Consider the following 12,775-nt stretch of genomic DNA (forward strand, 5'->3'; position numbering starts at 1 on the left):
CTCAGCACTGCCCCACACCAGGGGTCCCGAACGTGGTCTCCCCGCTGGGGAACGGAGGAGCACAGGCAGAGGGACGGGGCTGTGGGGCCCGGGCCTCCGCCCTCTTGAGCCCAGAAGCGTGTGCTCACCCACAGGATGGGACCCGTCACACGTGATGGCTGAGGGGCAGGAGGCCTGGGACACACATGCTGTGTCCACCCCAGGAACCCGCCATATGACGGTGCGGATGCCACACGAGATGACACGCACCCTGCCCTGCAGCAGCTTGAGGTGGGGACTGCTATTCCCCAAGGGGGCGTCCCCCTCACACCCCCATACAGGGCTGTCCCGTCTCACCGAGTGTCCCCTGACAGGGTGTCCCCCCGTCTCAGGGCTGGGCCACCCCGTCTCAGGGCGTCACCTTCGTTCTGGGGCTTCACCAGGTCCAGCATCTGGCAGAGACAGTCCTCGAAGGGCAGGGCCTCAATGGCCATGCTGTCCAGCCGTCGGCACTGCTCCTCGTAGAAGTATTCCAGCTCGTACATGGACAGTGCCCCGTCCCCGTCCAGGTCCATGCAGCGGAACCAGTACTCGATGCTGCGGTCACAGTGGGCTGCGCTCAGCACGACGCTGGACAGACCTCCTGGGAATGACCTCCAGCCAGTGTGAACCCCCCTACCCAGAGACAGACCCCGGGGAACCACCTCCACCCAGTGTGAACCCCCTCAGGGACAGACCTCCCCCTGGGAACCACCTCCACCCAGTGTGAACCCCCCTACCCAGAGACAGACCCCCAGGAACCACCTCCACCCAGTGTGAACCACTCCAGGGACAGACCTCCCCCCGGGAACCACCTCCACCCAGTGTGAACCCCCCTACCCGGACACAGACCCCCGGGAACTACCTCCACCCAGTGTGAACCCCCTCAGGGACAGACCTCCCCCCGGGAACCACCTCCACCCAGTGTGAACCCCCTCAGGGACAGACCTCCCCCTGGGAACCACCTCCACCCAGTGTGAACCCCCTACCCAGACACAGACCCCCGGGAACCACCTCCACCCAGTGTGAACACCCCCAGGGACAGACCTCCCCCGGGGAACCACCTCCACCCAGTGTGAACCCCCCTACCCAGAGACAGACCTCCAGGAACCACCTCCACCCAGTGTGAACCCCCCTACCCAGACACAGACCCCCTGGGAACCACCTCCACTCAGTGTGAACCCCCCCAGGGACACACCTCCCACTGGGAACCACCTCCACCCAGTGTGAACCCCTCTACCCAGAGACAGACCCCCGGGAACCACCTCCACCCAGTGTGAACCCCCCCAGGGACAGACCTCCCCCCGGGAACCACCTCCACCCAGTGTGAACCCCCCTACCCAGACACAGACCCCCGGGAACCACCTCCACCCAGTGTGAACCCCCCCAGGGACAGACCTCCCCCGGGGAACCACCTCCACCCAGTGTGAACCCCCCTACCCAGAGACAGACCTCCAGGAACCACCTCCACCCAGTGTGAACCCCCCTACCCAGACACAGACCCCCTGGGAACCACCTCCACTCAGTGTGAACCCCCCCAGGGACACACCTCCCACTGGGAACCACCTCCACCCAGTGTGAACCCCTCTACCCAGAGACAGACCCCCGGGAACCACCTCCACCCAGTGTGAACCCCCTCAGGGACAGACCTCCCCCTGGGAACCACCTCCACCCAGTGTGAACCCCCCTACCCAGACACAGACCCCCGGGAACCACCTCCACCCAGTGTGAACCCCCCCAGGGACAGACCTCCCCCGGGGAACCACCTCCACCCAGTGTGAACCCCCCTACCCAGAGACAGACCCCCTGGAAACCACCTCCACTCAGTGTATACCCTCCCCAGGGACAGACCTCCCCCCGGGAACCACCTCCACCCAGTGTGAACCCCTCTACCCAGAGACAGACCTCCAGGAACCACCTCCACCCAGTGTGAACCCCCCTACCCAGACACAGACCCCCGGGAACTACCTCCACCCAGTGTGAACCCCCTCAGGGACAGACCTCCCCCCGGGAACCACCTCCACCCAGTGTGAACCCCTCTACCCAGAGACAGACCCCCAGGAACCACCTCCACCCAGTGTGAACCCCCCTACCCAGACACAGACCCCCGGGAACCACCTCCACCCAGTGTGAACCCCCCAAGGGAAAGACCTCCCCCCGAGAACCACCTCCACCCAGTGTGAACCCCCCCAGGGACACACCTCCCCCCGGGAACCACCTCCACCCAGTGTGAACCCCTCTACCCAGACACAGACCCCCGGGAACCACCTCCACCCAGTGTGAACCCCCCCAGGGACAGACCTCCCCCCGGGAACCACCTCCACCCAGTGTGAATCCCCCTATCCAGACACAGACCCCCTGGGAACCACCTCCACTCAGTGTATACCCTCCCCAGGGACAGACCTCCCCCAGGGAACCACCTCCACCCAGTGTGAACCCCCTTACCCAGAGACAGACCCCCTGGAAACCACCTCCACCAGTGTATACCCTGCCCAGGGACAGACCCCACCAGGAAACAATTCCACCTAGTGTGAATCCCCTTCCCAGAGACAGACCCCCTGGGAACCACCTCCACTCAGTGTGAACCACCCCCTCCAGGGACAGGCCCCCCCCCCAGAGAACCTAGGGTGAATGCCCCTGGACAGACCCTACCTGGACGACCCTGCCCATTGTGGACCCTGCCCGAGCCCCACCCGGGACTGACCTAGCCTGGATGGCACCCTTTCTCAGGGATGCCCACCTGCCCAGGGCTTGCAAGTCTTCTCCCAAGGGGAGCCCAGGACACCTGCCAGACACGCACCTGGTCGGGGTTTTCTTGTCTTCTTCGGAGATCAGAAACCAGACAAAGTCAGCGTAGCTTATTTTTCCTTCCTTCTGCACTTTTTTACCTCTGGATTCAAGGCCAGAATTGAGAGACAAAGACCAGGTCAGGGAGAAGCAGCCTGAGGTGCAGGGTCCCTGCCCACTTCCCACTGGGTGGCTCCTACTGGGGAGGAGGCCCAAGAGAGATCCTGTGACCACAGACGACGGTCCCCAGGACCCCAGGTGGGCAGGAGCAGCTGCCGTGGTCACAGCGTACTGTGGTCTCAACGCCCAACACCTGCCATGGCACCCCTGTCCCCCTTAATGATGACCTCGTGTGACCACGGCACTTGTTCTCACAACAGAAGAACCTCAGGTCAGCAGTACATGAGACAGAACCGGGTGGTTACACGGAAAATCGGCCAAAACCCTGATTGGATGGGCCGAGTGCAGTGAGTGTGGACGTACCGCGTCACGGCTCCTGAGAAGATTCTCTCGATCATCTTGGTGGAAATGGCTGCAAAGGAGAAGGGGCCATGAGCCACCACGCATGGCCCTGGCCTGACGTAGCAGCCTCTGGGCGGGCTCGGGTCCTCTCGCTGGGGCCCAGGCCTGGTGGGGGCAGGATCTTGGGACCTGAGTCTCCTGCACACACCCGCCCAGGCCTGCCCAGCGCCTGCCAATCCGGGACCTGAGTCCAAACTAAAGCCACAAGCGAGAAGAGCTGGCCTGGAGGCTCCAAGATGGAAACAGGGTGTGAAGACAGAACATGCCAGAACCCACACTGTCAGACACTCTGCTCCCAAACTCTCAGCTTGACTGTAGTCAGAACACAAACGCATTTCAAGGCACACTCGACTCAGAAGTAAAAGGGAAAAGCACTGAATGAGGTCGCTGGGGCTGCTGACACGAAGCACCACACACCAGGTGCCTTACACAGCAGTGGTTTATGCCCTCCAGTCCTGGAGGCTGGAGTCTGAGGTCCAGATGTCAGCAGGGCTGGTTCCTGGGGGATACGCCTTAAGCATGCGAATTCTGGGGACACAATTAAGACCCTAATAGACCCAGAACCTGCAAATGGGACCCATCTGGAAATAGCGTCTCTGCAGACGGGATGAAGTGAAGGACCTGAGAGGAGGGCCTCCTGGAGGAGGTGGCCCTGCATCCAAGGACAGTGTCCTCAGAAGAGGAGACACACAGACACAGAGGAGAAGCCACGTGGAGATGGAGGCAGAGACCGGAGGGAGGCGGCCACCAGCCCAGGGATGGACGCCTGGAGCCCCCAGAAGCGGGAAGAGGCAGGGAGGACCCTCCCCGGAGCCTTCGGAGGGAGCGCGGCCCTGGGACACCTTGACCTCAGGCGTCTGGTCTCCAGGACTCGGGGAAGGTGGGTGCAGGTCCCTGTTGCTGGGGGGGATGAAGATGGCTGTTTAAGCCCCAGGTTGTGCTCATCTGCTACAACTGCCCCAGGAAACTGCAACCACCCCCCGCCCGGGATGACGGTCCTTCGTAAATACACAAATGCTCCCTGGGAGGATACTTTCCTGGTGTTACAGTCCCCCCCGCCCCCAAGACAGCAGCCCAGGGACTCGGACTCACTCCCACGACCAGCGATCTGAAAACAGGGAACCCACTGGTCCGCAGGGACACAGGACAGATCAGCACCGACCCCTGCCCATTCCCTCCCATGACGGCAGGATGAACCCTGCTCCTGCAGGAGCCCGCGATGTTTTGAAAGAGGCTCGTGCAAGGGAGGGGACATGTCACGGCACGCACTCACACCCATAACTGGGAGCCCTGTTCTGGGAGCCACCCACTGTTCTGTCCTGGACAACAGGGCCGCCGTCCCTACTACTAGTGTTTCCAGCACACGAGGCAACCAGCAGCCAGCCTGCTTGGTGACCAACCCCCAAGGCCGGCCGCATGAGAGCCCCCAGGAACGAGAACTCGATGGAGTGCACGGGGCCACAGGGACGTGGGCTCTGGGGGAGGGGCCGCGGGGATGGGCAAGGCTGGGGTGACCCCTGATGTGGCGCCCTCCTCTAGCCACCACGAGCCTGTGCTCAGAGCTACTCCCGTGGGACTCAGGGCACAGGTAAGAGTTGAGACCACACGTCAAGTTCGGAGCAGCATTGAGAGGGACCCACGTCCACCCAGGTGTCCACGCACCAGCATTTGCGGGACCCTTGCAGACAGATGTGGGGGAGCAGACAGGCGGCCCCAGGGAGCTGACATCCAGGACTGTCCCATCTACGTTGAGCACGAGTGAAACAAATGTAGAAAATTCAGACGTGTGTTCGCGGGTGCAATTACGTGAAATAGTCACACCAAACGCAGGCCTAAGGAAACCTTCCAGAAAACTAAGAGCCCACTCATGGCAAGCTCAAATTTCAGGCCATTCTGTGTGCCTTGAAAATTGGATTTCTTATAATGGAGGTGACAGGTGACTATTTTTTTTTTTACAAAAAAATTATTTGCATTGGGTTCTTCCTTGCTGCACCTGGACCGTGAAGGGGCTTAAAGTCAACTTTTCAAGCCCTTCTGTGGTGAGAAGGCAGGGCAGGTGAGGGGTCAGCCCTGCAGGCGGGAAGGGAACCCTCAGACAAATGAGTTTGCTCAGACAGTCTCGTCACAGTGACTGTGGGGCTGACACATGGCCCAGCACCTCATCCGCCCTCCCCAGCCTGGGGCCAGGCCACCCTCACAGACACGGGGCCATCCCTCCACGGACGCAGGCCCTGACCGGAAGCAGGAAGTGGGGTGAGGGTGTGACAGGGAGGGTGCAGACACTGGCCACCTGCAGCAACAGTGTTTGCTCACCTGGGGAACAGCTGTTGTGAGCTCAGAGCTGCACCCACAGACTTGCCCAAACTGGGGCTCACCTAGGAGACCTGGAGGAATCTGATAGGTGGGTGGCGGTCTCCCAACACTCAGGACAGACCAAGGGGCCTCGGGGTGGGAAGAGCCCCACAAGTGGGGGTGGAGGTGGCAGGCGTGGAGGAGCAGCCGGCACTGATGAGGCCTCCCTCCCTCCCTCCTGCCACAGGACCTGAGCGGGCCCTCCCCGTGTGCCCTCGTGGGTCCTGATGTGTGTCCCTGCCTCCTGTGTGTCCTGCAGTGAAAGCCACTCCGGGGGGTACAGCATGAGGCGTCAGGCCTCCAGGATCAGGGGCAGCAGCCATGGCTGGTCTCATGGGAGGGCACAGCCCACGCCCACCCTGGCTGCAGGTCCCTGCCATCCACAGGCCGTGTCCTCACCGTGGTCGTTGTGCCGGGCCAGGTCCTGCGCATCAATGAGAAGGTCATGGTCCGTGTCCAGCTCCCAGAACTTGCAGTAAATGACGTAGAAGTGCTCGTAAGAGAAATACTCTGTCAGCTGGTTGATGTCCGCCTCCTCTTCCAGGAGTGCCACATTCTGCAGGCACAAACCCGAGAGTTTCCATGGCAGCCGGGCCTCCTGCAGGTGGGACCCCAGGGTCTCACAGGTGACGGTGGGGGCTCAGAGCTGGTGGAGACCCGCTCAGGGGTTGGGAGCTCAGTACCCAGGGGAGGGGCGCCCCCGCGTCAGGGCCGCCTGACAGCCACGGGGAGCAGCACCGTGAGCAGGTATCCTGACGCAGGCAGGTCAGCACCCCACCTTGTGAACACGCCCATCCACAGAACTGGGTGTGGGCATGGGGGACGCCAGCTCCCAGAGGGCGGGTCGTGCCTCTTGGACAGGTGGAAGGATGGACGCAGGATGAATGGAAGGAAGGGAGGGATGATGGATGCATGCGTGGGTTGGGGAGGGAGGATGATGGTGGATGGGGTTTGGGTGGGTGGAAGGAGGGAGGGGTGATGGGTGGGTGGGTGGTGGGTGGGGCCGGGAGGGAGGGATCAGTGGGTGACGGTGGGGGAGTGGAGGGAGAATGACAGTGGATGGGGGTTGGGTGGGTGGAAGGAAGTAGGGATGATGGGTGGGTGCTGGGTGGGGGAGGGAGGGATGATGGTGGATGGGGGTTGGGTGGGTGGAAGGAAGTAGGGATGATGGGTGGGTGCTGGGTGGGGAGGGAGGGATGATGGATGGGTGGGTGGGTGGTGAGCGGGTGATGGGTGGGGGGAGGGAGGGAAGGATGAGGGTGCAGGGGTGGATGATGGGTGGGTGGGGGGAGGGAGGGATGATGGGTGGGTGGGTGGGAGTTGGGTGCTGGAGGGGGAGTGAGGAATGATGCAAGAGGGGAGGGGCGAGGGCACAGGAGGACGTGAGGAACCCACCTCGCCCTGCTGCCCCGCCCACCTGCAGGAAGCTGCTCCTCCGGAGCTCTGCGCATGTGATCCTCCCCGACCAGGACCTGTTGACCGTGTAGAAGATCCTCTGTATGACCTGAGGGAGGAGGGCCGTCAGCGGAGCCCGGGACCCTGGGGGCTGCACATAGGCCCACCAGGGACCTCACCTGGGACTGCTGGGCCTCACCAGGATCAATGGACCCTAGGCTGCAGGACCCTGCGTGGCCAGCAGAGGGCGCCTGGCCCACACGCATCAGCCAGTTCCACAGTGTCCTGCCTCCCGCCCGGGGTGGCACTCGGGCGGGAGGAGCTGTCCCTCCGGCCACATTCCACACTCTGGGGGGAGCACATGCAGGAAGTGGGCAATCCGAGCAGGCGGCGGTGGGGCGAGGGGCAGGGGGTGGGGAGGAAGGGGAAGGGAGCAGGAGCTCCTGGAAGGCTGGAGTCCTCCTTACACCGGGCTTGGTTTAGAAAATGGCTTCAAACGCTCCCACAAGCAACTTACTATGGAACGGACAGCATTAATGTAAGACCTGAGAGTGACCCCCTTCCCCCGGCACAGCAAGACCCAGATAGGGGTGTCCCCAGCGACGAAGTCCCCTCCCCTGCCCTCACCTCAGACGGCCCTTCCCTGCCCCGGGCACCGAGGACCTGGCCTCAGATGGGGGTGTCCCCACTGACAAAGTCCCCTCCCCTGTCCTCACGCCGGACGGCCCCTCCCTGCCCTGGGCACTGAGGACCCGGCCTCAGATGGGGGTGTCCCCACTGACAAAGTCCCCTCCCCTGCCCTCACCCCGGACGGCCCCTCCCTGCCCTGTGCTCTGAGGACCCAGCGTGCTCACGGAGCCCCGGGCACACAGCCGGGTTTAGGTCAGCCCTCACTGTCCTCTGAATAAACCCCAATTCCGATCACCATACTTGGTGACGCCCCCCCAGGGTGACAGTGGACCGTTGACCGGGAGGAGGCGGCCTGGCTCTCCCCCGGGTGTCCGCTCTGCTCTGCAGGACAAATGCAAGCTCCCGGCAGCACACCCTCGGGCTGCCTGGGCCACTCAGGCTCAGAGCTGGAGGAGGAGCGTGTGGGAGGAGCTGTCCTCCCCAGGAGACCCTGACCAGGGCAGGTGCAGGGGGCAGGGCTGTGATGTCCTCAAGTCTCTCTCCTCAAGGTAAGGAGACCCCCAGGCTGGGGCCCAGGACACGCTGTTAAGCGCCTCCTGCCCAGACCCCAGAGAGGGTCTCTGACGCCCCTCGCCCAGGCTTGCTGTGCTGCAGTCAGACCGTGGGGCTCCCCCAGGGCGCCCGGCTGCGCGCCCGGAGCAGAGACGCCCTCACCCCGCGCACAAGCCCAGGGAGAGGGAGGCTGGCATCACAGAGAGGAAGCAGGGCCCGCAGAGGCCTCGTGGCCGGGCCTGCTCGGTACTCACGGTGGTGATGTAGCGGGAATGGAACTCCGACGCCTCCTTCAGAAACGCCAGGCCAGGGTGCGTGTTCACCACGTCCTGCACGCGGGGGACAAGACACGCCTGGGACGTGCTGGCCCGCGGGGACCAGAAGCGTCTCCCGTGAAGCACAGCGGCCCACACAGCCAGCCACGAGCCGCTCACACACGCTCACCCCAAATGCTCGAGTCTATGAAATCACGTCAAGGTTACATGGGACATCTGGGCCACGAGCTCGGGACGCACATGGCAGCACTGCTCACGGCCGGGCAACCTGGCTTGTGTGAACATGTAAGCACCGACACCCAAGTCCCCTCCAAACTTCGAGAAAGGGAATCTGAAGTGCCCTCACGCAACAAAGGGCTCCACCAACCCCAGGAGCCCTTAAGTCTCCTCTATCCCACCTGCCTCAGGGACTGCAGTGACGCCGTGTTTCAGTGGAACACGCGGTGACACGTAACCACGCATCATCTTTGGTTCTCTGCCACGGAACGTACAATAAAGTGCCAAACAAACAATGCTAAGAGGGGCTGGAGCAGCGTCTGGAGAATAAGCGTCCCGCCGACCGCAACCCGCTTTATGGAGAGAGCCTCACGCAACACAGTGCTCACCCCGCCATCAGACCACACCTCCCAGGCTCAGGTGTGCACCTGTCTGCTCCGTCCTGCCCCCAAACAGGTGTGGAGGGCCGCACAGAGCCAGCTTCGGGGCAGGCGGCGCCCCCAGGATGGAGCAGACCGCAGCCCAGGCGGGGTGCAGACACAAGAGCGGCCGAGAGGGCTACAGGGTGCGGGGCGCTCGTGGGGACATACCTGCAGGAAGGGGACGAAGTCCTCCTGTACAAGGTAGTTGCAGCCGGGATTCATGAGCAGGTGGACAAACTTGGCCGCATCGTCATGACAGTTCTGCAGGACTCTAGTGACAGGACACCCCGCTGTCCTCCCAGGTCTGCCCACAGCCCCCACCCGGACTCAGGGTCAGGTGCCCTATGACGGGGAGAAGGGAGGGCCGGGCGGGCCTGCAGGTCCGTGTCCACCCCTCCCGTCCCAGCAGCAGGGCATCACGGGGACGCCGCGCCCGCCCCGGACTCACTTTCTCCACATGGCGACGAACTTGTGGACAGACACGGAGCCCGTGCGCTCCCCGCCGGCCCCGCAGAAGAGTGGCCCCTTCCAGTAGAGAGGGCAGCCGCAGGCCTGCAGCAGAGGACACGCAGGTCAGCGCTCCGCAGCCTGCGCCACCGGAGCCCCCACACGGCCGTGCACACCTCAGGCCTCCCCCGGAGAGTCTGCGGCTGCCACGACGGCCCGCGGGCATCACGGGGCAGGAGGACGCTGCGCTTCCAGCTGTCACCCCAGGACGAACGCAGCGTCCCTGCAGACCCTCTGTGACTGGAGGCGGCATGCGGCCACCGTGACTGAGGCAGCTGGCAAGTCCCCAAACCATGCGGGTGAAACAGCTTCTGATGACCCGTAATCGGAGGTCATGAGAGGCCACAGGAGGTGACGGGAGCATAAACGACTCTGCAGGTTAGGACACACTAGGGACGCTGGGACACGTCACATCCTGGGGACTGCGGTGACATCAGCGTGGTGTTTACTGCTTTTGATGCAGGTACCAATTGGGACAGAGGCTGAAAACCCAGCATCTGAGCTTCCACCTCGAACACATGGGAAAACGGGGGGCAGAGAGCAGGAGGCAGAGACGCACAGAGAAAGTCACACAACAACCTGTTCCTCAGAGAGTTTGAAAAGGAATTCCCACTCAGCAAACCCTCCGAGAGTCAGAGACAGAGAATCGAGTTCTCTGGGTCAGCAGCCAGGGCGGGGAGGACAGGACAGGAGATGGACACTCCGGAGCCCAGGCCGGGGGTGTGATGAGCGCAGAGACACAGACAAAGGCCCCCCACCGCACCGATGCGTCTGGTCAGAACCCACAACGGGAAAGGCGGGGTCTGATGCCGCGGGAGGTTGAGCCGTGATGTAACTTTCCCACGGCAGTCTGGACCCCGGGCTCCCCAGTGAGAGTCCGGATGACGGGAATGACATCACACGGACCAAAACCCTCTTCCGGAGAACGGGCGCAGGGACCCCTCGTCCTGCCGGGAGATGTACACCTGGAGCCCGGGGCGGGGCCGGGGCGGCCCTCTCAGGACAGAGACACAGACACCACGCAGTGCACGCTGGGCACTGAACTCAGCAACGAGGAGGACCGATCCCAACCAGACGGGCACCAGGCCGGGGACAGGCCTCGTGCCCAGGAGGGAACAGCGCCTCGTGACGCAGGCTCGCACGACGCAGCTCATGTCAGCCCACGGGGACGCGGCTCCAGGCCGGGCAGGCGGAGCTCTACCACGAACAAAGGGGGAACACAATCCTGGATGGAGGCCCCACGTTGTTAACATGCCTGCTGCTCCCCAAACGACTCAGGTTCGAGCAGAAACAGAACCCTGTTTAAAACGCATAGGTAAACGCGCAGGGCGGTCAGGCCCCCGTGGAGTCCCAGCAGCGAGGCTGTGGACACATGGCCAGGGACCCACGGAGGGACAGAGCTTAGGGACCCCACCCCTCCCACTGACTCAGCGCAGTCAGAGCCGCTGCCTCAGTGGGGCCGTTGCCTCCAGGCAGCCTGGCTGTCGGGGCAACCGCATAAACCCGTTACAAGTACTGGCACACGAGGGACCGCAGCCGCAGGTGTGGACACGCGAGGGCAGGGGAACTGCCGACCCCAGAAGGAGAAGGGTGAAGCCCGGCCTGACGCTGGGGCGGCGAAGACGCGGACACCTGAAGGAGGTGCTCGGAGGCACGCTCTGAGTGAGTGGTCTGGTTGCAGCTACGAACCCACGCCTGAGAGAAAGACGAACAGCGTGTGGCCAGAGCACCTGTTTGGACCCCCACAAGGGGTTGATGCCGGGTTATCGCCACGTGCTGCCACCCTTGCTGTGTGAGTCACCTCGCTTGTGGTCTCCTGTGTCATCATGTGTGTAAACCCCAAGACCAAGCCGGAGCATTTATTTAGGGTTTTCTGTTTGCCCTTTGGGATTTTCATTTCATTTTGTTTTGGTGCCATTTGTCCACTTGCTGCCAAGTCAGTTTTATGTGCTTAAAATTTTTACTGTTGTTAAACAGAGGAAAAGAACAGGAGGGAAAAAACCAAACCTGTTCTTGTCTGAGAGTAGGATGTTCCCAGGGAGAATATACGGGTTCCACTTGGTTCCTAAAATCACCACAGGCCCAGAGTTCGGCCCGGCTGGCTGGCGCCAAGGCGAAGCGCTGAGAGAGGGTCAGTGGCTATTTACAGTTTACAGCACGGTGCTGAGGAGCGGTGGCCTTTGAATGGCCCTGCACACTCCTGCTATTTCAGGCACTCTGAAAAAGTGGGAAAGATGATGGGATGCCCTGTGGGCAAGCACTTGTGCTACTACATGAGGGAAAATCAGAAAAGGAAAGGAATGCACGTTAGGATATGATCCTTCGAACATCGACTCTCCGGCTGAGCCAGCTGTCCCAGCCGCTCTGGCTGCTCTGCCAGTGTACCCACTCCTTCCTACACAGCCAGCCCCCGTTCCTGGCACTGGGGCTCAGGACGAGGTCGGACTGGCTCCCCCTCCTTAGAGGGATCAATTAGAAAATCCTTGTTAGTTCCTGGGGCACAGGGACCAGGTCTGGTGTTGCCGTCTGAGAGCTGACAAGGCACTGCGTTTGGACCAGGAGCCACCCTCAGCACGGGACAATTCCTTCTACACCATTCACCCACAGGGGGCCTAAATGCAAATGGCCAGTAGTCTGGGTTTGATAAAATCAAAGAAACCCCAGCAAAAAAGCAAGTGAAGACCCCTCTGAAGTTGGGGGAAGGGTTTATCAGGTCGACAGCAGACTGCAAGGGCCCTGAAAGTGCTCGCACGCTGCAAATGAGGGACCTGCAAAGATCAGTGCCACCCTCTCAGCTGGCAGAGGTTGCTTTCCTAGGGTTACTCAACAGGGAAACGCTCACTCCAGACACTCATCGCTTTACCCGGGGGCGCCCCGTGTCCTTCACCACCACCTCACTAAGCTCACGTCTTGGCTTCCTTGACTCTGCTGTGTCAGAGACGTTTACTTTACCAGCTGGACACGTGCAGCTGTACTGGCGACAAGCGCAGGTTCAGCGCAGCGCCCGGCTATTCTACGCCAGTCTTCACCAGCACTGGGGCCCCTAGTGATAAAATGCCCCAGCTAAGGAAACGGCCGGCACTGGGGCGCCCAGTGATA

General features: G+C 62.2%; 1 protein-coding gene across 4 annotated transcripts in view; it reads right to left on the minus strand.

Moving 5' to 3' along the window:
• Positions 1-12,775, minus strand: part of PPP2R3B (protein phosphatase 2 regulatory subunit B''beta) — a 45,055-nt gene that overhangs the window by 5,853 nt on the left and 26,427 nt on the right. For all 4 annotated transcript variants that reach the window (XM_072955773.1, XM_072955771.1, XM_015244334.3 and 1 more), the window contains exons 3-10: positions 9,618-9,721; positions 9,338-9,440; positions 8,511-8,585; positions 7,097-7,183; positions 6,079-6,235; positions 3,289-3,337; positions 2,819-2,908; positions 401-576 (exon numbers count right to left, since the gene is read on the minus strand). In XM_072955773.1, the coding sequence (XP_072811874.1) occupies positions 401-576; positions 2,819-2,908; positions 3,289-3,337; positions 6,079-6,235; positions 7,097-7,183; positions 8,511-8,585; positions 9,338-9,440; positions 9,618-9,721 (841 nt within the window). The remainder of the gene's footprint in view (positions 1-400; positions 577-2,818; positions 2,909-3,288; positions 3,338-6,078; positions 6,236-7,096; positions 7,184-8,510; positions 8,586-9,337; positions 9,441-9,617; positions 9,722-12,775) is intronic.

Source organism: Vicugna pacos, chromosome X (assembly GCF_048564905.1).
Source record: "Vicugna pacos chromosome X, VicPac4, whole genome shotgun sequence".
Lineage (NCBI taxonomy): Eukaryota > Metazoa > Chordata > Mammalia > Artiodactyla > Camelidae > Vicugna > Vicugna pacos.